At 44.8% G+C, this 27,779-nt stretch overlaps 1 protein-coding gene across 1 annotated transcript in view; it reads left to right on the top strand.

Annotated features, from left to right (window-relative positions):
* Nucleotides 1-27,779, top strand: part of SCAF8 (SR-related CTD associated factor 8) — a 1,046,706-nt gene that overhangs the window by 501,984 nt on the left and 516,943 nt on the right. Inside the window, 2 exon segments of the mRNA XM_030198392.1 lie at nucleotides 1,191-1,291; nucleotides 22,269-22,382. Of these exon segments, the coding sequence (XP_030054252.1) occupies nucleotides 1,191-1,291; nucleotides 22,269-22,382 (215 nt within the window).

The following is a 27,779-nucleotide window of genomic DNA, read 5'->3' as shown; positions in this document are numbered from 1 at the left end:
GGATGCATGGAATGGCCTCCCGGTGGAGGTCATGGAGACAAAGACTGTCTCAGAGTTTGAGAAAGCGTGGGACAGGCATGTAGGATTCCTTCAGAAAGGAAGAGTTAGTGGTTACGTGGATGGGCAGACTGGATGGACCATTTGGCCCTTAACTGCCATCATTTTCTTTGCTTCTATGTTTAACATGTGCTAGTGTCTGAGTCTATCATTTATCTGCAGTCTGTTTAGAAAAGTATGCAAGTCAAACCATTGATGTTGTTAAAAAATTTAGTTTCTGTTCTGGACACTACCATCAAATATCAGCCAAGGACACATGCTGTTCCTCTGAGGAAGAAGATACAATAAATGAAAAGATAGGAAATCAGTCACTGAAGTCATCAGTAAGCTATAGTAGCATAGAATTCTTAACCTTGTACAAAGGATTAGGGGCAAAACTGGGTTCATTCTTGAGTATGGTTGGGATCTCCTGTTAATTGAACTCCAGAACGCAGCAGGGAGGCTGTTGGGGAAGAGGGAGTGGGTTAAGCCCCAGAACTTAAAGAAAATCAAAAGAATGGAGATGTTAAACTCACAGAAGGAGACCCGTGAACTTTGTCTTCAGATGTCACCACGTTTGTCCATAAAACCTATCCCAATTATGGGAGTAAAGGAACGAGTAGCCTTACCTTTATGTTTGGCCACCCCAGCAGAAAACAAACCAGATAATATTATTTCAAGGGAGCTTTTCTCTAGCAGATGAAAAAGTGTTAGGGTTCTATTGTATCTCCAAAGGGGCAAGCCATGCCCATTTGACAAGTCCCATGTGCCATAGGAGGGTGACATAGTAGTAGTAGAGGCCATCCCTTCTTGATGATCTCACAGGTTGCCAGGGTCACTGTTTGGGTGGTGTTCCCCTTTGGGTAGGTTCCTTCCTGCTTCCAGGTACACTCTTTCAGCTCCCATACTTCTTTTCTTAGCCCGCTTCCTCTAAAATATGTAGCCAGTATACATTTCAAAAATATTTTTTTAATTAATTGTACCTTCAAAGTGTTCTTACATTTGGGAAATGGACAGTAATTTAGACGGTGCTTTGTGTATCTTTAAGACATTTTGTTAATACATCCTAGTAAATGTGAAAGTTTGCTTTGTCAGAAGCATCATTTTTGAATTTAACATGCTTCTAATGTTTGCTTTATGTTATTTCTTGACAGTTTGCAGTACTACTCTTTGGGTTGGTCAGGTTGACAAAAAGGCAACACAGCAGGACTTAACCAACCTGTTTGAAGAGTTTGGACAGATTGAATCAATTAATGTAAGTGAAATGAATGCATTCAACTTTCACATCAACTTGTTTGTTTTGTATTTTTTTTTAAAATAAGAAACACCCCCTCAACAGAATGGAAATGTTTGACAGTGGGCCCTGAGGATTGGGGATTGAAACTCCTTGAAGAACCTAATTCCCTGCTAGTATGTTACCCAGCACACTGTTAAATGCATTTATCAGCTCTGTAGCTGTGGTGGTTGAAAAATATCATTGGATGATTGAGTTACAGACAATTCATCTGTAACTCAGACATATATAGGAAAGAAAAGTTAAGAAAAATACAAACATAGATGCTGGGTACTTGCATTATAACATTTTCCACACTGTTTTCTTCCTCATGTTATCGCCCCATTGCCAATCTTCCTTTTTTTGTTAAAATTGTAGAAACAATTATTCATGCTTAAATTCAAGACTTTCTGACTAAAACAAACATGCTTCACCCTAACCAAATAGGATTTAGATCACACCACAGCACTGAAACTGCTTTACTAGGGATTACCACATATATTCGTCATCAGATCAAAAAAAATTGATTTTTCTACTGTCACTTGATTTGTCAGCAGCATTTGATCTGGTTGACAATACTGCTTTTAGATAGACTTCTTCAAATAGAGATTTGGGACCTAGCTCTCAACTGGTTTAAATCTTGTCTTATCGTTCATACATAATTCATTACCAAGAGAAGAACTCTATGCCATTTTTTCTTGATTCCAGAGTTCCACAAGGATCCTCTCTCTTATATTATTTAAATAGTACTGGTCCCAGTACAGATCCCTAAGGCACTTCACTGTTTACCCTTCTCAGTTGAAAAACATGGCCATTTAACCCTACCCTCTTTTCTATCCAATAACCAATTTCTAATCCACAAAAGAGCATTGCCTCCTATCTCATGACACTTTAATTCTCTCAGAGGTTTCTCATGAGGAACTTTGTCAAAAGCTTTCTGAAACTCTAGGTATACTACAACAACTGGCTCCCCTTTATCCACAATGTTTATTCGTGCAATCAAAGAAATGAAGCAGATTGGTGAGGCAAGACTTACTTTGGCTGAATCCATGCTGACTCTGTCCCATTAAACCATGTTTGTCTATTTGTTTCATAATTTTATTCTTTATAATAGTTTCCACTATTTTGCCTGGCACAGAAGTCAGGCTTACTGGTCTGTAATTTCCTAGATCACCCATGATCCCTTTTTAAAAATCAGCATTATGTTGGCCACCCTCCAGTCTTCAGGTACTATGGACGATTTGAATGACAGGTTACAGATCACTAACAGCAGATCAGCAATTTCATGTTCGGATTCTTTCAGTACCCTAGGTTACATGCCATTCTCCGAGGACAAGCAGGCTGCTTGTTCTCACTGATGGGTTGACGTCCTCGGCAGCCCCCTCCATCGGAAAGTTTACTAGCAAAGGCCTTTGCTAGTCCTCGCGCGCCCATGGCGCACTGCGCATGCGCAGCCGTCTTCCCGCCCGAAACCGGCTCGAGCCGGCCAGTCTTCTTTCGTCCGCGCTCGTACGGTCGTGTTACGCCGTTCGTGCCCCAGAGAGTCGACCTCAGCGCGTTCTTTTCGACGTGTTTTTTTCTTCTTTTTCGTTACAAAAATTTCGGGAAGCGCTCCGAAGTGTTCCGGAAGGACCCTTTCGGGTTTTCTGCCCTTCCCGTAATTTCTCAGCTTTTTGCCCCGTAAGTTTTCTTTCGTTGTCGGGGTAGGCCTAGTTGGGCCTCGGTCGAGATTTTTTCTCCCCTAAATTTTGGTGCTTCAATTTTCGCCATTTCGGCTTTTGATTTCGCCGGCGTGATTTTTTCCGCCCATGACATCGAAGCCTTCCAGCGGCTTCAAGAAGTGCACCCAGTGCGCCCGGGTAATCTCGCTCACTGATAGGCACTCTGCGTGTCTTCAGTGTCTAGGGGCCCAGCACCGCCCTCAGAACTGCAGTCTGTGTTCCCTGTTACAAAGGCGGACTCAGGTAGCGAGATTAGCCCAGTGGAACGTTTTGTTCTCGGGCTCTTCGTCGACATCGGCACCGAAGGCATCTAGTGCATCGACGTCGTCAGCGTCCGGACCATCTTCCTTGGCCGCCGCTCCATCGACTGCATCGAGGCATCGGACCTCTGCATCGGCGCCGAGGCATCGGGCGACTGCATCGACGTCGGTGGTACCGAGACTTCGTCTGCTGATGTCGTCGGACGGAGGTGCATCGTCAGGAGTGCAGGTGAGGGCTGTCCATTCCCCTGCTGGTGGCGGTGAGCCTTCGGGTGGGTCTCCTCCTACCCTGAGGGCTCCTGCGGTACAGCCCCCCCGGGATCGACCCTCTTCGGTCTCGGCCCCGAGGAAGCGCCGGATGGAATTCTACGTCCTCCTCGTCGGTGCCGGGGAGCTCCGGTGACATGCATTCGGAAGAAGTCGAAGAAGCATCGACAACCGGTCCCCCTCCCCCCGTGTCGGCACCGAGAGCTCTGGTCGCCGAGGGATTCGGCACCCAGCAGGCATCGGCACCGCGAGGACCGCTCACCCTCTGTTCCAAGAGGTGTCGATGCGCTCCACTCTGGACAGCCCGGAACAGCCTCCTCGCCCGGAACAGGTTTCTGACGTCGACGCCTGCATCGACCTCTCAGCCTTTTTCTGCAGCCACTCTGAACGAGAGCCTCCGGGCCGTTCTCCCAGAGATTCTGGAGAGGCTGTTGCGCCCTACCCCTCCGGTACCGGGCGGTGCTTGCGCCTCCGGTACCGGTCGAGCGTGGCGCCGGGCTGGCCCATCGCCCAGGTTGAGGTCCCCGGACGTCGGTACCGCGTGCGGTACCTGGACCGACGCGGCCACCTCCCAGGAAGGCTCCCCGACTACGTCGGCGGAGGGAGCTTCGCCGATGCGGGCGAGGGAGTCTACCTCTCGACGCCCCCACCGTGGACGGGGTTCCACCGAGTCGAGCAGGGCGAGGTTGCAGACACAGGTTCGTGAACTTGTGTCTGACACCGAGGGTGAGGCCTCGTGGGAGGAAGAGGAAGATCCCAGATATTTCTCTGACGAGGAGTCTGAGGGTCTTCCCTCTGATCCCACTCCCTCTCCTGAGAGACAGCTTTCTCCTCCCGAGAGTCTGTCTTTTGCTTCCTTTGTCCGGGAGATGTCTACGGCCATCCCCTTCCCGGTGGTTGTGGAGGACGAGCCCAGGGCTGAAATGTTTGAGCTCCTGGACTATCCTTCTCCACCTAAGGAAGCGTCCACTGTTCCCTTGCACCATGTCCTAAAGAAGACATTGCTTGCGAACTGGACAAAACCTTAACTAATCCCCACATCCCCAAGAAGATCGAGTCCCAGTACCGGATCCATGGGGACCCAGAGCTGATGCGCACCCAGTTGCCTCACGACTCTGGAGTTGTGGATCTGGCCCTAAAGAAGGCTAAGAGTTCTAGGGAACATGCTTTGGCGCCCCCGGGCAAGGACGCTAGAACCTTAGACTCCTTTGGGAGGAAGGCCTACCATTCCTCTATGCTCGTGTCCAAGATCCAGTCTTACCAGCTCTACACGAGCATCCACATGCGGAACAATGTGCGGCAGTTGGCGGGCTTGGTTGATGCTCTTCCCCCTGAGCAAGCCAAGCCTTTTCAGGAGGTGGTCAGGCAGCTGAAGGCGTGCAGAAAATTCCTGGCCAGAGGAGTCTATGACACTTTTGATGTTGCGTCCAGGGCCGCTGCTCAAGGTGTGGTGATGCGCAGGCTCTCATGGCTGCGTGCCGCCGACCTGGAGAATAGACTCCAGCAGCGGATTGCGGACTCGCCTTGCCGTGCGGACAACATTTTTGGTGAAAAAGTCGAACAGGTGGTAGAGTCTCTCCACCAGCGGGACACCGCATTCGACAAATTCGCCCGCCGGCAGCCTTCAGCCTCTACCTCTACAGGTAGAAGATTTTTCGGGGGAAGGAAGACTGCTCCCTATGCTTCTGGTAAGCGTAGGTACAGTCCTCCTTCCCGACAGCCTGCGGCCCAGGCTAAGCCCCAGCGCGCTCGCTCTCGTCAGCAGCGCGCGCCTCAGCAAGGCCCCGCGGCTCCCCAGCAAAAAGCAAGGGGCGAGCTTTTGACTGGCTCCAGCAGAGCATAGCCGACATCCAAGTGTCAGTGCCGGGCGACCTGCCGGTCGGGGGGAGGTTGAAAGCTTTTCACCAAAGGTGGCCTCTCATAACCTCCGATCAGTGGGTTCTGCAATTAGTCCGGCAAGGATACACCCTCAATTTGGCATCAAAACCTCCAAATTGTCCACCGGGAGCTCAGTCTTACAGCTTCCAGCACAAGCAGGTACTTGCAGAGGAACTCTCCGCCCTTCTCAGCGCCAATGCGGTCGAGCCCGTGCCATCCGGGCAAGAAGGGCTGGGATTCTATTCCAGGTACTTCCTTGTGGAAAAGAAAACAGGGGGGATGCGTCCCATCCTAGACCTAAGGGCCCTGAACAAATATCTCGTAAAAGAAAAGTTCAGGATGCTTTCCCTGGGCACCCTTCTCCCCATGATTCAGCAAAACGATTGGCTATGCTCTCTGGACTTGAAGGATGCCTACACTCACATCCCGATACTGCCAGCTCACAGACAGTATCTGCGATTTCAGTTGGGCACACGCCACTTCCAGTACTGTGTGCTACCCTTTGGGCTCGCCTCTGCGCCCAGGGTGTTCACAAAGTGCCTAGCTGTGGTAGCAGCGGCACTTCGCAGGCTGGGGGTGCACGTGTTCCCATATCTCGACGATTGGCTGGTGAAGAACACATCCGAGGCAGGAGCCCTGCAGTCCATGCAGATGACTATTCGCCTACTGGAGCTACTGGGGTTTGTGATAAATTATCCAAAGTCCCATCTTCTTCCAATGCAGAGACTCGAATTCATAGGAGCTCTGCTGGATTCTCGGACGGCTCGCGCCTATCTCCCAGAGACGAGAGCCAACAACTTGTTGTCCCTCGTCTCGCGGGTGCGAGCGTCCCAGCAGATCACGGCTCGGCAGATGTTGAGATTGCTGGGCCACATGGCCTCCACAGTCCATGTGACTCCCATGGCCCGCCTTCACATGAGATCTGCTCAATGGACCCTAGCCTCCCAGTGGTATCAGGCCGCTGGGGGTCTAGAGGATGTGATCCACCTGTCCACGAGTTTTCTCAAATCCCTGTTTTGGTGGACGATTTGCTCCAATTTGACTCTGGGACGTCCCTTCCAAATTCCTCAGCCACAAAAAGTGCTGACCACGGATGCGTCCCTCCTGGATGGGGAGCTCATGTCGATGGGCTTCACACCCAAGGAAGCTGGTCCCTCCAGGAACGCGATCTGCAGATCAATCTTCTGGAGTTACGAGCGATCTGGAACGCTCTGAAGGCTTTCAGAGATCGGCTGTCCCACCAAATTATCCAAATTCAGACAGACAACCAGGTTGCCATGTACTATGTCAACAAGCAGGGGGGCACCGGATCTCGCCCCCTGTGTCAGGAAGCCGTCAGCATGTGGCTCTGGGCTCGCCGACACGGCATGGTGCTCCAAGCCACATATCTGGCAGGCGTAAACAACAGTCTGGCCGACAGGTTGAGCAGGATTATGCAACCTCACGAGTGGTTGCTCAATTCCCGTGTGGTACGACAGATCTTCCAGGTGTGGGGCACCCCCTTGGTAGATCTCTTCGCATCTCGAGTGAACCACAAAGTCCCTCAGTTCTGTTCCAGGCTTCAGGCCCACGGCAGACTGGCATCGGATGCCTTCCTCCTGGATTGGGGGGAGGGCCTGCTGTATGCTTATCCTCCCATCCCTCTGGTGGGGAAGACTTTGTTGAAACTCAAGCAAGACCGAGGCACCATGATTCTGATTGCTCCTTTTTGGCCGCGTCAGATCTGGTTCCCTCTTCTTCTGGAGTTATCCTCCGAAGAACCGTGGAGATTGGAGTGTTTTCCGACCCTCATCACGCAGGACGAAGGGGCTCTTCTGCATCCCAACCTCCAGTCTCTGGCTCTCACGGCCTGGATGTTGAGGGCGTAGACTTTGCCTCTTTGGGTCTGTCAGAGGGTGTCTCCCGCATCTTGCTTGCTTCCAGGAAAGACTCCACTAAGAGAAGTTACTTCTTTCATTGGAGGAGGTTTGCCGTCTGTGTGACAGCAAGGCCCTAGATCCTCGCTCTTGTCCTACACAGACCCTGCTTGAATACTTCTGCACTTATCTGAGTCTGGTCTTAAGACAAACTCCGTAAGGGTTCACCTTAGTGCAATCAGTGCATACCATTACCAAGTGGAAGGTAAGCCGATCTCAGGACAGCCTTTAGTTGTTCGCTTCATGAGAGGTTTGCTTTTGTCAAAGCCCCTGTCAAGCCTCCTACAGTGTCATGGGATCTCAATGTCGTTCTCACCCAGCTGATGAAACCTCCTTTTGAGCCACTGAATTCCTGCCATCCGAAGTACTTGACCTGGAAGGTCATTTTCTTGGTGGCAGTTACTTCGGCTCGTAGAGTCAGTGAGCTTCAGGCCCTGGTAGCCCAGGCTCCTTACACCAAATTTCATCACAACAGAGTAGTCCTCCGCACTCACCCTAAGTTTCTGCCAAAGGTCGTGTCGGAGTTCCATCTGAACCAGTCAATTGTCTTGCCAACATTTTTTCCCCGTCCTCATTCCTGCCCTGCTGAACGTCAGCTGCACACATTGGACTGCAAGAGAGCATTGGCCTTCTATCTGGAGCGGACACAGCCTCACAGACAGTCCGCCCAATTGTTTGTTTCTTTTGACCCCAATAGGAGGGGAGTGGCTGTAGGGAAACGCACCATATCCAATTGGCTAGCAGATTGCATTTCCTTCACTTACGCCCAGGCGGGGCTGGCTCTTGAGGGTCATGTCACGGCTCATAATGTTAGAGCCATGGCTGCGTCGGTAGCCCACTTGAAGTCAGCCTCCATTGAAGAAATTTGCAAAGCTGCGACGTGGTCATCTGTCCACACATTCACATCTCATTACTGCCTGCAGCAGGATACCCGACGCGACAGTCGGTTCGGGCAGTCAGTTCTTCAGAACCTGTTTGGGCTTTAGGATCCAACTCCACCCCCCGAGGGCCCGGTTTGTTCTGTTCCAGGCTACACTCTCAGTTAGTTGGTAAATTTTTTAGGTCAATCTCAGTTATGTCCTCGCCGTTGCGAGGCCCAATTGACCATGGTTGTTGTTTTGAGTGAGCCTGGGGGCTAGGGATACCCCATCAGTGAGAACAAGCAGCCTGCTTGTCCTCGGAGAAAGCGAATGGTACATACCTGTAGAAGGTATTCTCCGAGGACAGCAGGCTGATTGTTCTCACCAACCCGCCCGCCTCCCCTTTGGAGTTGAGTCTTCCCTTGGAGTGTATTGTCTTGCTACATACTGGACTGGCCGGCTCGAGCCGGTTTCGGGCGGGAAGACGGCTGCGCATGCGCAGTGCGCATGGGCGCGCGAGGGCTAGCAAAGGCCTTTGCTAGTAAACTTTCCGATGGAGGGGGCTGCCGAGGACGTCAACCCATCAGTGAGAACAATCAGCCTGCTGTCCTCGGAGAATACCTTCTACAGGTATGTAGCATTCGCTTCCAGTCCAGGTGATTTATGTCTCTTCTGTTTGTTGATGTGTCTCAGTTCTTCCAGGTTCACTGAGATTTCTTTTAGTTCCTCCGCATCGTTGCCCTTGAAAACCTTTTCTGATACAGGTGGATCTCTTACATCTTTTTCCGTAAAGACCAAAGCAATGAATCCATTCAGTCTCTCCCTTGCAAGTTTTCTGCTTCTGATGTACCTGATTTCAAACATCACAACTCCTCCCCTGGCTTTCCATTTAAAGAGACAAGAGGAAAATAGCTGCCAGGACTAGGGTGAATTGTATTTCTGCTAGCTAAACCGCTAAACAAACCATTATAGAAAAGGACATTTCACAAAGTACATTTTGAATATTAGGCCACTTAGGGGCTCAAAACACTTAGACGTACAAAGTTCCATAGTAACCTATGGAACTTTGTAAGTCCACTTTGTAATTCTAAGTGCTTTGAAAATACACCTCTTAGTGTCCCTGAGGTCACTGTATAATGTAGCTTTAGGAGCTATTATAGTTGTGGATTGAACAATGGTTCCATCTGAATTTGCATGTCGATTGGCGCTTAGATGGTGACTTCTTCTGTGAAGAACTAAGAAGGTTGGTGCGGGCAAGCTTGTATGGTCTTGGTCCCATATATGGCAGTCTGGTTTTGAATGGGCTGGAGAGGACTAAGACTGAAACTCCATTAATTTGGAATGTGAGGACAGTGCTGGGCAGACTTTTACGTTCTGTGTCCCTCAAATGACAAGACAGATTTTTGTAGGCTGGAGTGGGCTTCAACAGCAACTTCAGAAGTTGGAACCTAAGGACCGGGCTGGGTGGACTTCTACGGTCTATGTCCCAGAAATGCCAATGAGAGATAATGATAAAGTATTTTATATCACATTCATTGTTGGTTTAATCATGACTTGATAATGAGTGTGATAGTTGGGCAGACTGGAAGGACCATTCAGGTCTTTATCTGCCACCTTTTACCATGTTACTGACTGACCATGGTATCCTTCACCACTCGCATTCAGGTTTCCGTGCTCAATATAGTACAGAGATTGTTCTAGTCACCCTTCTCTCAAACTTTAAACAAGAGCTGGCCATCGGACGGAAGGTACTACTGCTCCAATTTGACATGTCAAGTTCCTTCGATATGGTGGATCATGAACTGCTGTTACATTTACTAGACTCATACGGCCTAGGAGGATCTGTTCTACACTGGTTCGAGGGCTTCCTGACCACTAGAACTTACCAGGTCACAGCGAACTCCGCCATCTGTACACTCTGGAAAGCCTCTTGCGGGGTACCACAGGGTTCCCTCCTTTCACCATCCTTATTCAATATTATGCTGACACCTCTAGCCTCCGCCCTAGCACAACTAGACCTAAATCCTTTCATCTATGCGGACGATATTACCATCTACAAACCCTTCCATACCACCACATCGGAAATCGCTGATCGCATCGAATCTTGCTTCTCCACCATTTCACATTGGGCTCAGGTGTTTCGCTTTAAATTAAACAAGGAAAAAACTCAATGTCTCATTCTCTCATCCACCCATGCCCAGATAACCGACACAATGCTACCACTAAAGGGCTACTCTCTCCTAATTTCCAACAGTCTGCGACTCTTAGGAGTGCACCTGGACAAGCACCTCCAGTTGGATAATCATGTACATTTGGTCTCCAAACGAATGTTTCATGCTATGTGGAGGCTCAGACGCATATGATGCCTCCTTACCAGAGTCCTATTCCGTACCCTTGTGCACTGGCTAGTTCTCTCCTACCTGGATTACTGTAGCAGAATTTATGCGGGCTGCAAGATCTCTTTACTGAAAAAGTTCAAGACAGTCCAGAACACTGCCGCGAGACTGATTCTGGGAGAACGTCGTTATGCACACGCCGAGCCTCTGCGCTTCAGGCTCCACTGGCTACCTGTAAAGGAGCGTATCACTTTTAAGCTCTGCTCCCTAACCCACAAAATCATCTATGGGCTTGCTCCGGAGTACATGCTCCCATTGATCGACCTTCCACCCAGGAATGCCACGCCTGCTGCACGGACGTATCTCCATCTCCACTTCCCAAATTGTAAGGGTGTCAAGTAGAAAAGGATTTTCACCTGTTCCTTCCGCTACTGGTGCCCTAAATCTTGGAACGCTCTCCAGCTGCACCTTAAAGCACAAATGGACCACAGCCTTTTCAAGAAGCTGCTGAAAACCCACTTCTTTACCAAAACCTTACTCCCCTAGTTACTCCGCTAATTGATATCCCCCTCACGCTCCCCACCCTGCTCTGCTTTGCGTTGCTAGTTACTTCTCCCACCGTCTATCCTCTGTTTCCTCTGCAATGTATTTCTGCTTTATTGTATATTTTCCTAATTTTTGTAAGCCACATTGTGCCTGCATGAGTGGGAAAATGTGGGATATAAATGAACCATAAATAAATAAAATAAAATAAATAATGTTTTATTTTAGGGTCTTTTTCTCCCTTACCTCAAATTACCATCTAAAGCCAATTTGCAGATATAAAAGATTCAAGGCTACTTATGAGAAAAAAATAGGATTATTTGCCAATGCAGATACAATTGATTAGTTTCTCATGAGAGAGAGCATCCCTGCTTGCACAAAGGTACTGGCTGTGACTGTCTCTCTTCATTGAAGTAGGAAGTACAGTCACTTATATACACTCATTAACATAACAGGTCATACATAGGTAATCTGACAATAATCCCATTTATTGGATATTCTAATATAACTAGAGAAAAAGGCCGGTTCTGTTAGAAATGAAACGGGCGCTAGCAAGGTAATCTGATTTCTGTGTGTGTGTATGAAAGACATACTTTGTGATAGAGAGAGAGAGAGAGAGAAAGAGTGATCAGTGTTTTATTCATCTTACGTATTTCCTGTCACACTTGTCTGTAAAGTGTTGTCCGTCAACTCTCAGTCTCAATGGATAGTTGCTGCAATGTGTGGTACTGTAGATCAGTGGCACAATCTAATTGTGTGGTTCGCAGCACTGTGCTTGTTATCTGTGTGTCCGCTTATGTGAAACTAATGAAAGGGGCATTATGAAAGTGAATCTGTGATTGACCTGTATGTAAGTATGTGTGTGTGGGAGCGTGTATGAACATAGAGAGTGTGTCCATCTATCCATGTGCTGTATCAGTGTGTGTGTGTGAGTCATAGAGTGTCTGTGAACCCCAATACTAACACCCTGCTACCTCTCCCCAGTCCCAGCAACATCCAATTCCTGAACCCCAATGCCAATACCCTGCTACCTCTCCCCAGTTCCAGCAGCACCCGATTCCTGAACCCCAATGCCAACACCCTATTCTTGCTCCCCCCAGTCCCAGCAGAACCCGATTCCTGAACCCCAATGCCAACACCCTGTTCTTGCTCCCCTCAGTCCCAGCTACACCCGATTCCTGAACCCCAATGCCAACACCCTGTTCTGCTCCCCCCAGGCCCAGCAGCACCCGATTTCTAAACCCCAATGCCAGCACCCTGTTCCTGCTCCCCCCAGTCCCAGCAGCACCCGATTCCTGAACCCCAATGCCAACACCCTGTTCCTGCTCCCCCCAGTTTCAGCAGCACCCGTTTCCTGAACCCCAAGTATCAGAAGATTCTTCTCCCCTCTCACCTTGTGAGTGTTGTTATCTAGACTCGCCTGGTAAGTCTACCACGGGGCGCAGCCCTCCACCAGTAACAACTCCGAATCCCTCGGGACCCTGAGCGCCAGCGCCCCGACCCCGCCACCAACAGAAGAACCGTGCTGAAGCTCGCAGCACCCATAGCGCAACCACCGCAGCCCTCAAGCACCCGATCTGACACCTCTTCGGCTGCCACACACTATAGGGCCGCGGACCCATTAATCTGTAAACTCCATGCCCCATAGGAGCGCATGCACATCAATCCCCGCCTCCAACGATCGGTTCCACTCCCCGCTGGCTAATGTTTACCTATTAATCACCTGCGAGACCTTCATTCGTCTCTTTTCCCGATTGGCTGCAATGCTCCTGTGTCGGCTTTCTGATTGGACGGACAGGTAGACAGCACCTGCACATTGCGAAGAGGATGAGTGCAGGGCGGGATGTGTTGCGGTTTCCCAGGCAACACTGTGACGTCACTTGAAGGCTTCAGACATTACGAACCGGGCTTCAGCTTCCTGGCAGTCAGCTTCAGAACGTTGGAGGTTCAAATTACTATATAGGATGGTTAACACTGATTGGCTATGATAATGAGTTGGTTAGTATTTACTGGAAAAGCTTAATAATAGACTAGCTGTTCCTGGAAGACTAAGAGGCATATTTTCAAAGCACTTAGCCTTCCAAAGTTCCATAGAAACCTATGGAACTTTGGAAGGCTAAGTGCTTTGAAAATATGCCTCTAAGTCATCTTCCTGAGGAGTTATTGTGTTCTGTTTTTCACTAAAACATCTGTGACCACCCTGTTGCTAAACAGTGTTACTCTATTTTTCCACTTACGCCCGTTCCTCATTCTGCTGCACAACAGATCATGACTATCCTCTGTCTCCTTTGCAATGTATTTCTGCTTTATTGTATATTTCCTAATTTTTGTAAGCCACATTGTGCCTGCATGAGTGGGAAAATGTGGGATATAAATGAACCATAAATAAATAAATAATGAGTTCTGCAGTCACACTAAAGTTCAGGTTAAAGTCATGGACCTGTAAGGCTTTTTCTCATTTTAGATCCTGAACCAAAGTTAGGCCTTGAACTAAAGCTCATAGCTATGATGATAATATTCATCTCCCCCCTTGAAGGTCTCTTTAAAGTAAAACCTTCACAAAATATGGGAATGGCTAGTGCTCCTTGCAAGTAATCTAGTCCTGCACCTAGGCGTTTGCTTTCACCTTAAAATCAAATCATGAATTAGGTCTTTATTACCATAAGCTCAAAAAGGACGTGGTTAATGCTCTGTTTGTAGGCTGTCTTAGGTTGCAGGCATCCTAAAATCCCTAAACAGGTTGGAATTTTTTGGGCCTTATTTTTACCCGTCATGGCCATACAATCATGAGCACTAAGAGGCAGATAGTAAGTATGAGAGACACTGGTAAGTAGGGTCTTTGTGTTATACAGTTAGGGTTTCCATCACAGAGTAAAATGGTAGCAACATTTTCTAAGGGTAATTCCCATATAACTCCAAAGAAGAAGATGGGGTTTTGGTAGTATCTGTCCTTACCAAACAAGTTTTAAACATTGTGAGGTGGGAGGCATGCTAGCTTCTTTGTGCAAATTTGAAAACAGTAAAGCAAGGGATTTGCAAAATTTGTCATTATTGTTATCACTCTGGAGTAGCTTTAGCAAGTAAAAAATCTGAAGGGAATTGTTGGTTCTTGTAACTAATTCCTGTGTCATGTAAGGAAATCAAAAAATAATTTTTTTTTTGAATATAGCCTTTTATTGTTAACCAAGCATTATACAATCAAATTGAAACAGTAACAAAGTTCGCCGGTACAAACAATCGTCCCCATCCCCAACTGTATAAAGTCCCTCCCCCTCCCCCCTACTCCAGTGGTGGCTGATCCTGCTCCTTAAATTGTTCATATAATGTCCATATTTTGGTGAAGGTCTGCATAGTCCCTCTCCGTATTGCCGTTAACTTTGACATCTGGTAAAGGAAATCCACTCTCTGATTCACCACCTGCATTTCTGGCATTTCCACCTGTTTCCATGCTCTGGCCAAGGCGATTTTAGCTGCTACAAAGTATTGGCTTGCCAGTCTATGGTGCCAGCTAGGTATCGATGCCGGCCTGAAGTGTAGTAGGCATTGTTCTGCGCCTCCCGGGTATGGTGTTTGGAGTACTTTATTGACCAGCTCTACCACCTTAGTCCAATATGTTCTTGCTTTGATACACTCCCACCATATATGAATAAATGTGCCCCTATGGCCACACTCCCGTCAACACTGTTCTGACACTCCTGGGTACATTTTTTGTAATTTGGCTGGAGTATAGTACCACCGTTTTCATTTACGGATTGTGCTAGTGATACTTTAAGCAAGTACTTATAGTTCTTCATCCATACTTCTTTATCATATGATTGTTGTAACACCCCTTCCCATCTCGCATGGTAGAATATCTGGGGGTCTTTACGGCCTAATAGCGCTAAATAGATACGCGTTATACTTCCTTTGCCACCCCCTCTGCACATGGCTAATTCCAAGGCTGTGTCAGCTAGCTCCAACTCATCCTGTGCTCGCTTCTTAATGAAATTACGGAGGCAGCAGTAATAGATTAAATCCCTCTCCCCTAGTCCAAATTCCTCCTGAAGGGCATCAAAGCTAACCCACTCTCCGTTATTCCATATTTGTCCCAATGTACGCAAGCCCATTCTTGCCCATGTGTCAAACACTCAGGAAATCAAAATTTAACAAAATAAAGCAAGTATGAAACAATGAAAACTCCTACAAGAGGTAACTTTAAGTTCTGTGGTGTCAACCACACCCGGGGAAGAGATAGGGTAGTTTGCTGTGCTTGGTCTGAGCATCGGGATGCTTGGAAGATACAATGTTACTTCTAAAATAAAAAAGGTAAGTTTAAATGATTATCAAAAATTTATGCCGGTGTAAGGATAATTAGTAGGTATAGAATTAATGCTCAAAAAGGTTGAAGTTGTTTTAAAATGCTTAGAGATTAGGTGGAAAGGAGAGAAGTGAAATAAAAAAAAAAAAGGTTGAAATATTGAAAAAAGTATTCTATATTTGTGCATAGCAACTTATGCAAAATAAAATCAAAACTAAAAACTCATTTTTAACAGTCAGAATTCTATATTTCCTAGCAGAAAATAGGATGTATTGAGTTGTTCGAATGCTTAATTGTTTGCTGTAAAGTACTTAGACAGAAAGAGAGGAAGTTGTGATACTCAATGCGTATGTGGAACACACTTATACTTTAACTAACTTACTCTAAAATGTTTCTAAAATGAACAGAATAAATGCAATGCTTTTGTAAAACAGGACAAGAAGCATTAAACTACTGTTTGCTTCTAGTATAAACCAACTAAATGCAAAGAAATGAGGCAAAAAGAAAAGAATTCCGAACAGTCTTATAGAAAGTATAATTAATACTTCCGGATTCAGGTGTATCTCCAGTGCTAGCTGTATTAGAGGCACTTTCACTTCCTTATTTTGATGCTCTAGCTTCAGTAATTTAAAAAGTCTGTTTTTCTGTAGTATGTAAGTAACAGATCAATTCTCCTCAGGTCAACGTGCAATAAGTCTGTCAAGTACTCTCGTAAAGCTAAAGTGTGGCTGTGGTTCTGGCGTGTCACCTGGTTCTGTTATGTGAGGGTTATTCTTTGGTTTCTGGACCGGAACTGTGGTTTTGTAGTTTAACTGCAGTAGCCGTTATGGCTTCAACTTTAAAGGGTCCAAATACACCAGTTTTGTGTGTGTGTAGTATTTTCTATGGACCAGTTGTCCTGGTCCTGCAGAGCTTTGGGATTTGTGGTTACCCCTTCAATACTACCCCCCCCCCCCCCCCCCCCGTGGCTTGCGAATTCTGAGGGAAGCAAGACAGAAATGTTATTACAGATTGTATTTTGTCTCAGTACAATGGGATGGGAGACCACAGGATAACATCAGGAAACCTAGTAAAAAGTTAAGGAAGGCATAAGTAAAAGTAGAAAACTAAAGTCCATGTAACAGATGAATTAACAGCGGTCAGCGCTTGTTTTTCAGCATCTTCTCTTTTCTGGTAAGATGCAGTTGGCACAAAGTTGCATTAGATTATCCACGGTCAGGGTTTCACATATGAAATGGTATACAGCTTCTGAAAGGCGTCAACTTGGAGTAGATAAGAATAGGCTGAATCTGTATTTCAGGCTTCTTCCCTGGAAGCACTGAGTTTGTGAGCCCTTGGACCACTACCGTGGAGCTGCAGTGGCAGGCAAGGTCACCTTCAAAGCAGAGATGAGGCGAGGCTGGACTGGAACCCCAGACTGGAGTTCTACACAGGAGTGGAACACACCGGACGGGAGCGCACTGGACTGGAACCCACTGGAATGGTACACACTGGAGTGGAGCCCACCGGACTGGAACACACGGGACCGGAACCCGCTGGACAGGAACACACTGGACCTAGGCTTCACCTACATTTAACCACCGTTCCCCGAGGGTTGAGCCCTCAGGTTCGGGCAGCCAGCAGGGCTTACAGGAAAACCGGAACTGGAACTAGCAAGCAGGAACAACAGGAATCAGGATACAGAAGTGCCCCCAGGCACCTAGGCGAAAGCAAGGCAGACAGGCAGGGAATGTCTGGGTTCCGGCAATAGGTCTGACCACAGGCAGAGAATATCCGGGTTCAGGCAGTAGTCGGGTCAGGCAGCAGGCAGCAAGTAGAGAATATCTGGGTACAGGCAGTAGTCAGGTCAGACAGCAGGCAGACAGTAGTCAGATTCAGGCAAGGGTCATGTCAAGTAGCAAGACTATGGCTGGAGCTCCAGTAGCAAGGAGTACTGGCAGCAGGCAGGACTAGGGCTGAAGCTCCAGAAGCAAAGGAAAACACACACGGGAAAACCACAAAGCTAAACACAAGAAAACTAGTAAAGCTGTACACAAGCTAACAAGAAAGCTATGCCCAATTAACTAGTCACAAGCTAGAAACTCACACTAAGCAAAACACAGGAGAACTAGTAAAGCTGTACACAAGCTAACTAGCAAAGCTATGCCCAAGCTATGCCCAAGCTAACTAGTCACTCGCTAGGAACTCACACAACACAACACACAGGAGAACTAGTAAAGCTGTACATAAGCCAACAAGAAAAGCTATGCCCAAGCTACTAGTAACAAGCTAGAAACTCACACTGAACTGGACAAGGTAGCAGTGCACAGAGCACTCTAACATACCATGGACCTTAGATGATGCAAAGGCTGCAGTCTCTAAGTGATTAGTAAAGCTCTTCAACACCTGAGGAGCAGCTGTAGCCATCAGTAAGCAACTACAGAGGCTGTCCAGGCACAAACAAGAGAGACAAGTCCGGCAGCCTGGAAGAACCGGACCGGCTAAAGTCTGGAATGGGTAGGAACAGCAAGACAAACTATGGCAGCCACTGGCTCTGGCCGCCAGCGGGTGAGAGGAGCACAAACCAAGGAGCAGGCAGAGAGCGCACACAGAACCTAGAGAGACTTAGAATACCTAGGTGCAGCACAGAGGAGCAAACAGAGCCAGGCTTGAGACAGAGGTAGAGCTAACTCAGGCAGCACCCCCAGGTGCAGTAGAGTGGAGTAATTAGAGCCATGCTGGAAGCAGCCAGCATACAGAAGGAAAACTACTCCAGAAAGAATAGGCAGAAGCCAGCTTAGAAGCTGACCCCCAGAAATAAGGTAAGTCTGAGGGTGGTCACGGCCACAGACGTGACACTGTAACATGACTCAAAGGAATACAATAAGTAAAAGAGGGCAAAAGGTGTCTCAATTTAGGCCTTAGGTGATACAAAATAGAAATTCACTTAATGTGTGCCTAGTTCCTTAACAAAATACCTTTAGCACAATGTTCTCAGATTTTATATCTTATACAATTCTAGTTATTGTTAATTTAGAATAAAATCAATTGTTATTCTAGCCTATAACCAAATAGTATATAATAAGTCACAAATATCCCAGTTCAAACACTTCCACATATATTCACTTACACAAATCTTTTAACCTACTTTCAATGTACTGTCTAGACATGCGTATTCTAGCATGTATTCCTGCCATGTGACTATTCTCAAGAGGTTCTGTTAAACAGTGCGCATGGGCAGATAATGACTTTACAAATCATCTATTTAAGCACCTCTGTAACCTTTCACATACAATTTCTCCCTGCCAATTCAAAACATAAATTTAAAATCTTTAGCATGGTAGTTTTCTCTTCTTTGGGTAACTAGAGGTAAGCCTTTGCTTAAAATCATTAGATAGGCACATTATAATTATGGAAAAGCAAAGTGGAAAAATAAAATTACATCAGTATCCAATTGCTAACTGTAGAAATCAAGGAAAATAAAGTTATAAACTTGTCCTAAGAAAACTAATTTATAGCTTGCATAATAGATAAAAATAGTGCACCAGTTCCCCATTTATACAAAACAAGGCTGAGAAAAAAAACACAGAAATTAAGAGAAAATTGTAACATTCTAACTTTTTATAATGAGTATCTAAATGGTAGCTATTTTATTTAGAGGCATCCCTCTTGTGGCTGAAATAAGGTAGCGGGAAAAGTGTTCAAATTCAGGTAATATAAAATAATAAATTGTGACAACTTGGGAGTTGGTGGACAAAGGGAGAAGGTGGGGTTATTCAATTCCAAAGTGTATGGGAGTGCCGTTAAGGTGGATTAGATACTACGCCTACGCTATAAAAATGATTAACAGAACAAATTATAGCAATTGTAGGTATATTGGTATAGTAGAATGAGTCTGCTACAATAAGAGTGACGCTCTCCAGAACGGGGGAGGGGGCCATCAGAGTACAGGACCCAGGACCTCCCCCGGGACGGGAGGGAGTTAGTCCAAAAAAAAAAATGAAAAGTTGAAGCACACACATATTGACCACCACTTAGAGGGGAGAAGGGGTAGAGATAATATGTTAAAAGTTTGATGATAAGCTGTATCATATGGTTTAAACAGAGCATGTTTGTATACTCTGAATCTCTGTATATGCACCAGGTTAAAGGTGTTTCTTTTGAGTTGTCATCAATAAAAAATGTTGAACCCTTAAATTGTGACAACTTGTACTCAGATAATGGTCCCAAATAAGAAAGCTAACAGTGTATCTCTTAAGGCAAACAAGCAGTTGAGTAAAAATGTACTGTCTTTGTTCTAGGACAGTATAAAAGTTTTTTTTTTAGACACACAAAATATCTATATCTTAATATCTTTTAAATTTAAACATTGATCTAGATTTACTTTTCCTGTGGGGCAATTCCTCTGGCATCTCAGTCATCTGAGGTCTCACAGTTTATGTAAAATGTATTATTGTATGAAAGCATAATAACAAAAATAAGCCTTAAAAAAGAAAAAATCTTAAAAAGGCAGACAAAATCTGCATCGTTGATTGACCTTACACAGAGATCAAGCTTTAAATTCCAAGACGAACAGCACAGCTGTAAGTTCTGCATTTGGAGTAGTGCAAGAATCAGGAAGTCAGTATTGCACGACTTCAATGGGGGACATAAAAAAAAACAACAACTAAGCTTCTTAAATCTAAACAGTGATCTAGATTCACTATTTCTGGGGGGGGGGGGGGGGGGGGGGGGGAGTGTAATTTCTCTAGAGTCTCAGCTACCTGAGGTACAATAACACTGATCTATATCTCTATAAAAGTTACTACATAGAATCACAAAAGTCTATAACAAGTTTTGAACCCAAACCAATCAAAGAAGCATAAAAACAGCACGTAGTATCTGTACATAGCAAAGGAAGACAGTGTTTGCCAGAAAAAGGAAGTTGATAAAGCAGACCATGTACAAAAGAAAAGTAACTGTTTCTTTTTCCTGAAAGTTTCACTTATTCTCAGTTTGAGTATCTGTAACAATCTCATTAAAATGTATCCCTATTTATACTACAAACTGAAACCTCAAACACAGTAACATAATAACAGACATAGAACCTATGGGTAGCTCGGAAATTTCCCTTCTGGCCAGGACAAGGAAACATCCTTCGCAGCTCATGTAACTCACTTGCTTTTAGTATCTAAAATCTCCGTTATAGTTAGGAGAAAAAGTTTTCAAACTTAATTTTCTCCTTTTTTTTTTTTTTTTAATATGCTGTGCTCATTACATCTGTTTCCTGTTACTAAAGAAACAGGATGTGAGCACGGAAAGAAGCAGACTCAACAAAACTTTTAAAGCTTATCAACACCCAGGAAACTTCACATATTATCTAAGGTAAATGAAGTTTTAATATGTACTCTAGTATATTTCAAAAATAATAAACATTAATTCTATACGTTTTAAGTATAATAACAATTTACCGGAACTCAAAAGTGTCTTATGTATTTTATGCTGCGATATAGATTAAATACTTCCTCAAATGCAATCTAAGCAGGTTGCAAACACAGAACTTCAGTAAAACATAGCAGATAAACATTTCAGTACTTCGTAACGTATTGTTACTTCTTATGGATTGAAATAACATAGCCAATCCAGAAGTAAGAAAGAGAAAATATTCCCTCCTTGGAGATCCTTTATCTCTGCAGCTGATAAGAAATCTCGTGAAGTTCATTGAAATCCTAATATTCAACTGGCGTGGCTATGTCATCTCTATAGGACACACATATATATATATTGAATTAAAATTGTAATTTAATCCTTATCAGTAGTGCATGTAACTGATGACAAAGCTATTTACAGACACCTAGCAAGAATTCACTCTAGCAGAAAAAGGAAGCATTTTGAGGAACAAACAAATTTCAAATAATAAGATTTCAAACCAGACAATTAAAAATTCTTACACTGGGTAGCAAAATGTCCAACGTTCTTACATCAAAAGCACTGAATATTATGGTGAGGACCAGAGATTCACTGTCGCCCTTGATTTGGTCACCTGAAAAGTAATCAATCACCGTGTGAAGAGGCACGGCCATGATATATGTACGGTCAATTTTATTAATAAACCTAGTTTTTTTAAAACACTTATTCTATAGGACCAACTAGGAATCTTAATACAGCTAGTCTTTTTAAACACCTGGTCAGTCAACTTAGACTCAGGACCAACTAGTACTTCCAATATTCCCAGTCTTTTGAAACACCTATTCTAACAAAGGAGACTTAGGACCAACCATTAATTAAATCTATACCCGGATCTTTTAAAACACCCACGGCTGACCAAACCGTAGGACCAATCCTGGGTAATTGCTCTTTTAAACACCTATGTTATAAATATCAATTGCTGCTGGCTTACCATGTAGGGCAAACTTAACATTCAGAAGAAGGTTGAACTAGATGGCCCACTATTGAACAATGCAAAGGATTTAAATAGAATGTGCTTTGGAAAACTAAGAAACTACCTGATAAATTTATGGCACTATAGTTCCAAGGTCTGCTTTTCTTGCTTGAGTTCCAACAGTCTAGTATGAAAAATTATTAATGGTCTAAGTGTATTTGTGCTGCTGAGCCGCTGCAGCAGACTTGGGATGTGAGGGTGTGTTCTGAAACTAGAACACAGAAATACTCACTCTTAGGAGCAGTAGTACCCTAAGCCTTTTCAGTTGTAGTTCTGGTGATGAGATTTGTGAATGTGGTGAGGATAGAGGGATTGAACTAACGGTAATTTGTGAAGGAGAGTGGTAGGAACGAGTGGACTATAAGCATTACTCAGATAAAGAGGTGCTTATGGTCATGAAAAAGTCTTATTTTTGATGTGTCCAAACTAAGCTGACATTTAAGAATATTGTGTTTTTAGCCTTGTGTTGCTTTCTTGACAGATGATTCCACCCAGAGGTTGTGCTTATGTCTGCATGGTTCATAGACAAGATTCATATCGTGCGCTTCAGAAACTGAGTACTGGATCCTGTAAAATTGGCTCAAAAATTATTAAGGTAAGACATATTTGGCACTAGCTGACTTGGATTTATCACAGATCCTCTCTCCTTTATCTATTCAAGGTTAGTAGAAGCTGAAGTTCATTTCCTTCTGGAAAATGTTTTGTGATCTTAACTGGTCTGAGTTGATGGTCTCAGGTGTAGCCTTATAGTTAGTGAAGTGGCCTGGGGAACTGGGTTTAATTCCCACTGCAGCTCCTTGTGACTTTGGGCGAGTCACTTAACCCTCCATTGCCCCAAGTACAAAATAAATACCTGTATATTAAATGTAAACCACTTTGTAACCACAGAAAGGCAGTATATCAAGTCCCATCCCCTTTTCCTTTTCAGTGGACAGGCCTGAACATTGCTGAAAAACCTTTCTCATGTTTTGCTCATGATTGGTATCATAGTTGGCTGACTTAGCAGGAAGTTTAAAGATTGCGCAAACAGAGAGACTGAATTACTTTCTCATCTTTGCTGCAGGATTTGGATACGTTGGCAGTGTACTTTGGGGAAGCCTGTATTGCTACCACCTTTGTTATAGCTGTTCTGTCAATCTGGAACCTTTAACCAGAACCCACTAACTGAAAAATGTTTTGCAATGGAAAAAAAATGTCATATTAATGTATGATAGAAATGTATCCACATGTGGGGTCATTTTATAAAAGGGTACCTATAGTAAAACATTCCTACTATATGAAGACATCAAGGCAAAAGATAGGTTTGTTCTCAGTGTATGTATATCAGTGAAAAATCCATAACCCAGAAACAAAAAGTATAATGCATATAAACTGTGCTCAAAAAATGGGAAATGCCATATTAAATAAAGGAGAGGATGCTCAACCATCGAGAGGCATTCTCATAGAGAGACTCATGAATATTCATTAAAGCCAAACTGGCTTTAAATTGCTTTGTGAACTTAGTATCATCATGAATAGAAATGATATCTTTTTCAAATGACACCAGGAATCAAGTAGTGTGATCCCAGCTTTTTTCAGATGGCTGTTTGAAGCAAATCCCATCTTCACCCATTGGAACAACTATGTTCTTTGGCAGGCAGCATAGCAAATCTCCATTCATGGGTAATGTCAATGGTGGAGCCTGGTATGGGAAAGCTGCTGCAGCTTATATGCATCCAGAAGCTTTTGAGAAGCTTGTTGAATATGGTCATCAATTCCTGCCTGCTGAGGTTGTACTAGGACTTTCTCAGTCATTTCCATTCCACAGAGCTGATCTGATGTGTTTCTGGAGCTCTCCTTCAAGATGTGATTTTCTGATTTTGATTTGGTTGAAGCTTTGTTTTCAGGTCCTTTTGCTGTCATATGATCCCAGTGTCCTTATAGTGGTTTAGATTGTGTTTTCTTTTATTTTTGTAACTGCTCGGTCAGGCTGCCTTTAAAATCCTGCAGTACCCCTGTTGGGTAAATTTTTCACAATTGTGTAATTTGATTTCAGTGTAACGGGGGTTTTTTTTTTCCAGGGATGTGTCTCATAAAACAGCCTCCAGGAACTTTAAGAAGTGCATCCAGTGCAGCAAGACATTATCCAAAATGAATAAACATTACTGGTGCTTGTATTGTTTGGGGCCTGAACATGAACTCTCTTATTTTAATTCCTCACAATACAACACAAACAAAACCAATACCATAAACACCCCAGACTATACACTTTCGGTCTCAGCCTGAAAATACTGGGAGTCACAATTGACCGAAATCTCACACTCGAAGACCATGCGAAAAATACAGCAAAGAAAATATTCTACTCAATATGGAAACTAAAAAAAAATCAAACCTTTCTTCCCAAGGGAGGTATTCTGCAGCATAGTACAATCAATGGTGCTAAGTCATCTTGACTATTGCAATGCCATTTATGCCGAATGCAAAGAGCAAATCATTAAGAAGCTTCAAACCGCGCAAAACACAGCAGCCAGACTTATATTTGGGAAAGCGAAATACGAAAACGCCAACCCCCTAAGAGAAAAACTACACTGGCTCCCACTAAAAGAGCAAATTGTGTTCAAAGTCTGCACCCTGGTCCACAAAATCATCTACGGGGAAGCCCCGTCCTACATGTCAGATCTTATAGACTTGCCTACTAGGAACGCAAAAAGATCATCACTCACATTCCTCAACCTCCACTATCCTAACTGTAAAGGGCTAAAATATAAATCCACATAAGCGACCAGTTTCTCATACATCTGCACGCAGCTATGGAACGCACTACCGAAGAGCATAAAAACAACACAAGACCTAATCACTTTCCGAAGGCTACTGAAAACAGATCTGTTCAAGAAGACATACCATAAACATCCATCTTAAACACTAATAACATTACACACGATGTATGCAAAACTGAACTCCTATCACATGACTGATTAACTTATTGGTTATGAATAATCAAGTACCACCACTGTTAAACCTTATATCAAATAGGATCTCAATATAATCGATGACCTAATGTATGTACAATCCAATTTGTACTCAGGAATCTTCATACAATACCATGTATGTATGCACACGGTATATACCAAGACTAGCCGTTGAGCCCGTAAAAACGGGCTAGTAAAGGAAGGGGGGGGTTTGAAAGCCCCCCCCCCCCCCCGGATAGGTTGCTGCCGCCCCTCCCCCCCCCCCCGGAGTTGCTGCCGCTGCCTCCGCCACCCCTCCACCCGGGCCGGGTACCTGGCTTCACTATTCAAAGCGCCGGAACGCAGCACACAGCTCATCTGAGCTGCCGTCGGCCTTCCTTCTTCTCTGCGTGTGTTCCGCCCTCGTGTGACGTAATGTCGGCGAGGGCGGGACACAGGCAGGTAAGTAAGGCCAACGGCAGCTCAGATGAGCTGTGTACTACGTTCCAGCGCTTTGAATAGTGAAGCCAGGTACCCGGGCCGGGTGGAGGGTGGGTGGCGGCGGTGACTCCGGGTCGGGGGGAGGGGAGCGGTGACGACGGCGGTTCCCTCACTCGCAGGTGCGCAGGTTCCCTCTCTGTCACGCCCCCGTCATCACGTATTGACGCGGGGGCGGGACAGAGAGGGTCTCTACTGCGCATTTGCAGGTGAGTATACCTCTTGCCATTTATATGTTTGATATGTCCCATATATGTTATATTCTATTTACGTTCCAATTAAGTTACCATGTATGTTTGCACCGTATCGCAATTTTACCATTTGTAATTCTGTTACCCGGAAATGGCAACCGCCATTACGGCAAATGTAAGCCACATTGAGCCTGCAAATTGGTGGGAAAATGTGGGACACAAATGCTACAAATAAAATAAATAAATAAATTGTGTTCATAGATGTCATGGTTGAGAGAATTAGTGTGAATGAATTTTTGTTGCCTCTGAAGTCCAGTCCATCAGCGTTGAAGACGTTGGCCTCCATGGGACACTGGGGATGCATCAACATCAAGAATGCATTGATCATCCTCAACATTGTGCATAGATAGAGGCTGTTAAGATTCACACATCCTCTGGCTCCTGCCTGAAGATGAGGAAAAATCAGTTTATATACTCAATGATGTTTAGGGCTCTTGATATTGAACACCACTGGAGTCTAATGTGCATCAAAATAGCACCTCATTGAGCACAACATTAAAATAATGAGGCACCTAGATCACCAGTGTTTTTGAATTGCCCCGGCCATGAGAATCATTCAAAGGGGACATGACAGCCTTCCAAGACCAACAACCAAACTTCTGTTGTGTTCCCCACAGTGGTGTGGCTACGGGTGGTACTGGGCCGGTGACGTATCAATCTTCATCCCTTTTAAAAAGAATCTGCACTAAATCGCAACCAGGATTACAGAAGCTATAAACTTAATTGAAACCTGAACTTCAACGTTCAAACTCAAACTGAACAAAGACAAAACACAGTGCCTGATAATCACTTCACCCCACAACACCACTCAATTCCCAAATATCTCCGTCATTGACACATCCCTCCCTATATCTGACAATCTAAAAATCGTAGGAGTCACCATAGACTGCAACCTGACCTTTGACGCACAAATACCAGTCACTGCAAAGAAAATGTTCCACATTATGTGGAAAATGAAGTGCATTAAAAACTACTTCCCAAGGGATGTATTCCGCATACTAATACAATCCATGGTCCTCGCCCATGTTGACTACTGCAATGGAATCTATGCCGGATGCAAAGAACAATCACTAAAAAAATTGCAAACAGCACAAAACACAGCAGCAAGACTAATATTCAGAAGAAAATAATGCTTTGAAAGCGCATGACTACTACTCTAAAAACTACATTTGCTCTCAGTCAAAGCACGGATATCATTCAAAATATTCTTACTCGCCTACAGAATAATCTTTGGCCCTACACCAGAATATATGACAAATCTAATAGAACTACCTATACTCAATGCAATCAAAGGTGCTGGAACCTCTTTCACCCTGCACTTCCCCAAATGCCAAGGAATAGTATATCAGTCTTCATAATCAACTTCACATACATCTATCCCAAAATATGGAGCACATTACCAAATGCCTTCAAAGGCATGAACAACTACTTGGCATTTAGATAAGAAATGAAAGCCCATTTGTTCAAACAATCCTTTCCTGATGACAAAGCTGAACAAGACAACACGAGATGGTACCGGATCTTGAACAAGAACTGAACTAGATAAACGTAAACACATAACAAGTATGTAATATGCATAACCAAAATAACTTATAAGCCACATTGAACCGATTTGGGGTAGAAATGCAGAAATAAATAAAAATAAAATTCTGGTACTTTTGTTATGGCTGGTGAGGATCTTCAAGCCAGGCCAGCTGGAAGATGTCCTCCAGCAGCCAGAACAGTTTAATCTTCTACATTCTGGTGCCGGTGGTACTGTCCACATGTTTCTGCAACACCTTGTGTTATTTTTAGTCTTTTTACCACCACCCCAAATTATAAAAATAACACTTGCCGTGAGAGGGGAGAGGCCAGGGCAGCGGCATGTGGTCAGTGTAACTGGCTGCAGCAAGTAAGAGATTGAGCTGTTCTGGCTGCCTGAGGGCATCTTCCAGCTGGTGGGACTTGGATATCCCCGCCAGCTCAGGTATTTATTTGTTGGGGTCACTGATATGGGGAGGGGGGAGGGATTGTGTGCCCACCTACTTCAGGCTGAGACCTACCTAAAATGTCATGTCTGGCTATGCCTGTGATACCCCAAATGACTCAAAAGGACATAGCCCCTCCTATTGTTCTCCTGGTTCCTTTGACATCAACAGCTCATGAGGAAATTCAGTAAGTAGCTGTAGCATTTCTTTGCTTGATGCCACATTGCAGCAGGCAGGACGTTGGGAGATGTAGCCGGTGCTTGAGAGTCATGCACTGCTTTGAAGAGATGACGACATCGATGCTTTGAAATGTCTTGGGTTCATTGTCTGCCACACCAGTGACCATCTC

The sequence above is a fragment of the Microcaecilia unicolor genome, chromosome 3 (genome assembly GCF_901765095.1).
Source record: "Microcaecilia unicolor chromosome 3, aMicUni1.1, whole genome shotgun sequence".
Lineage (NCBI taxonomy): Eukaryota > Metazoa > Chordata > Amphibia > Gymnophiona > Siphonopidae > Microcaecilia > Microcaecilia unicolor.
The sequence above is the reverse complement of the archived record's forward strand: the minus strand, read 5'-3'. Positions and strand labels throughout refer to the sequence as shown.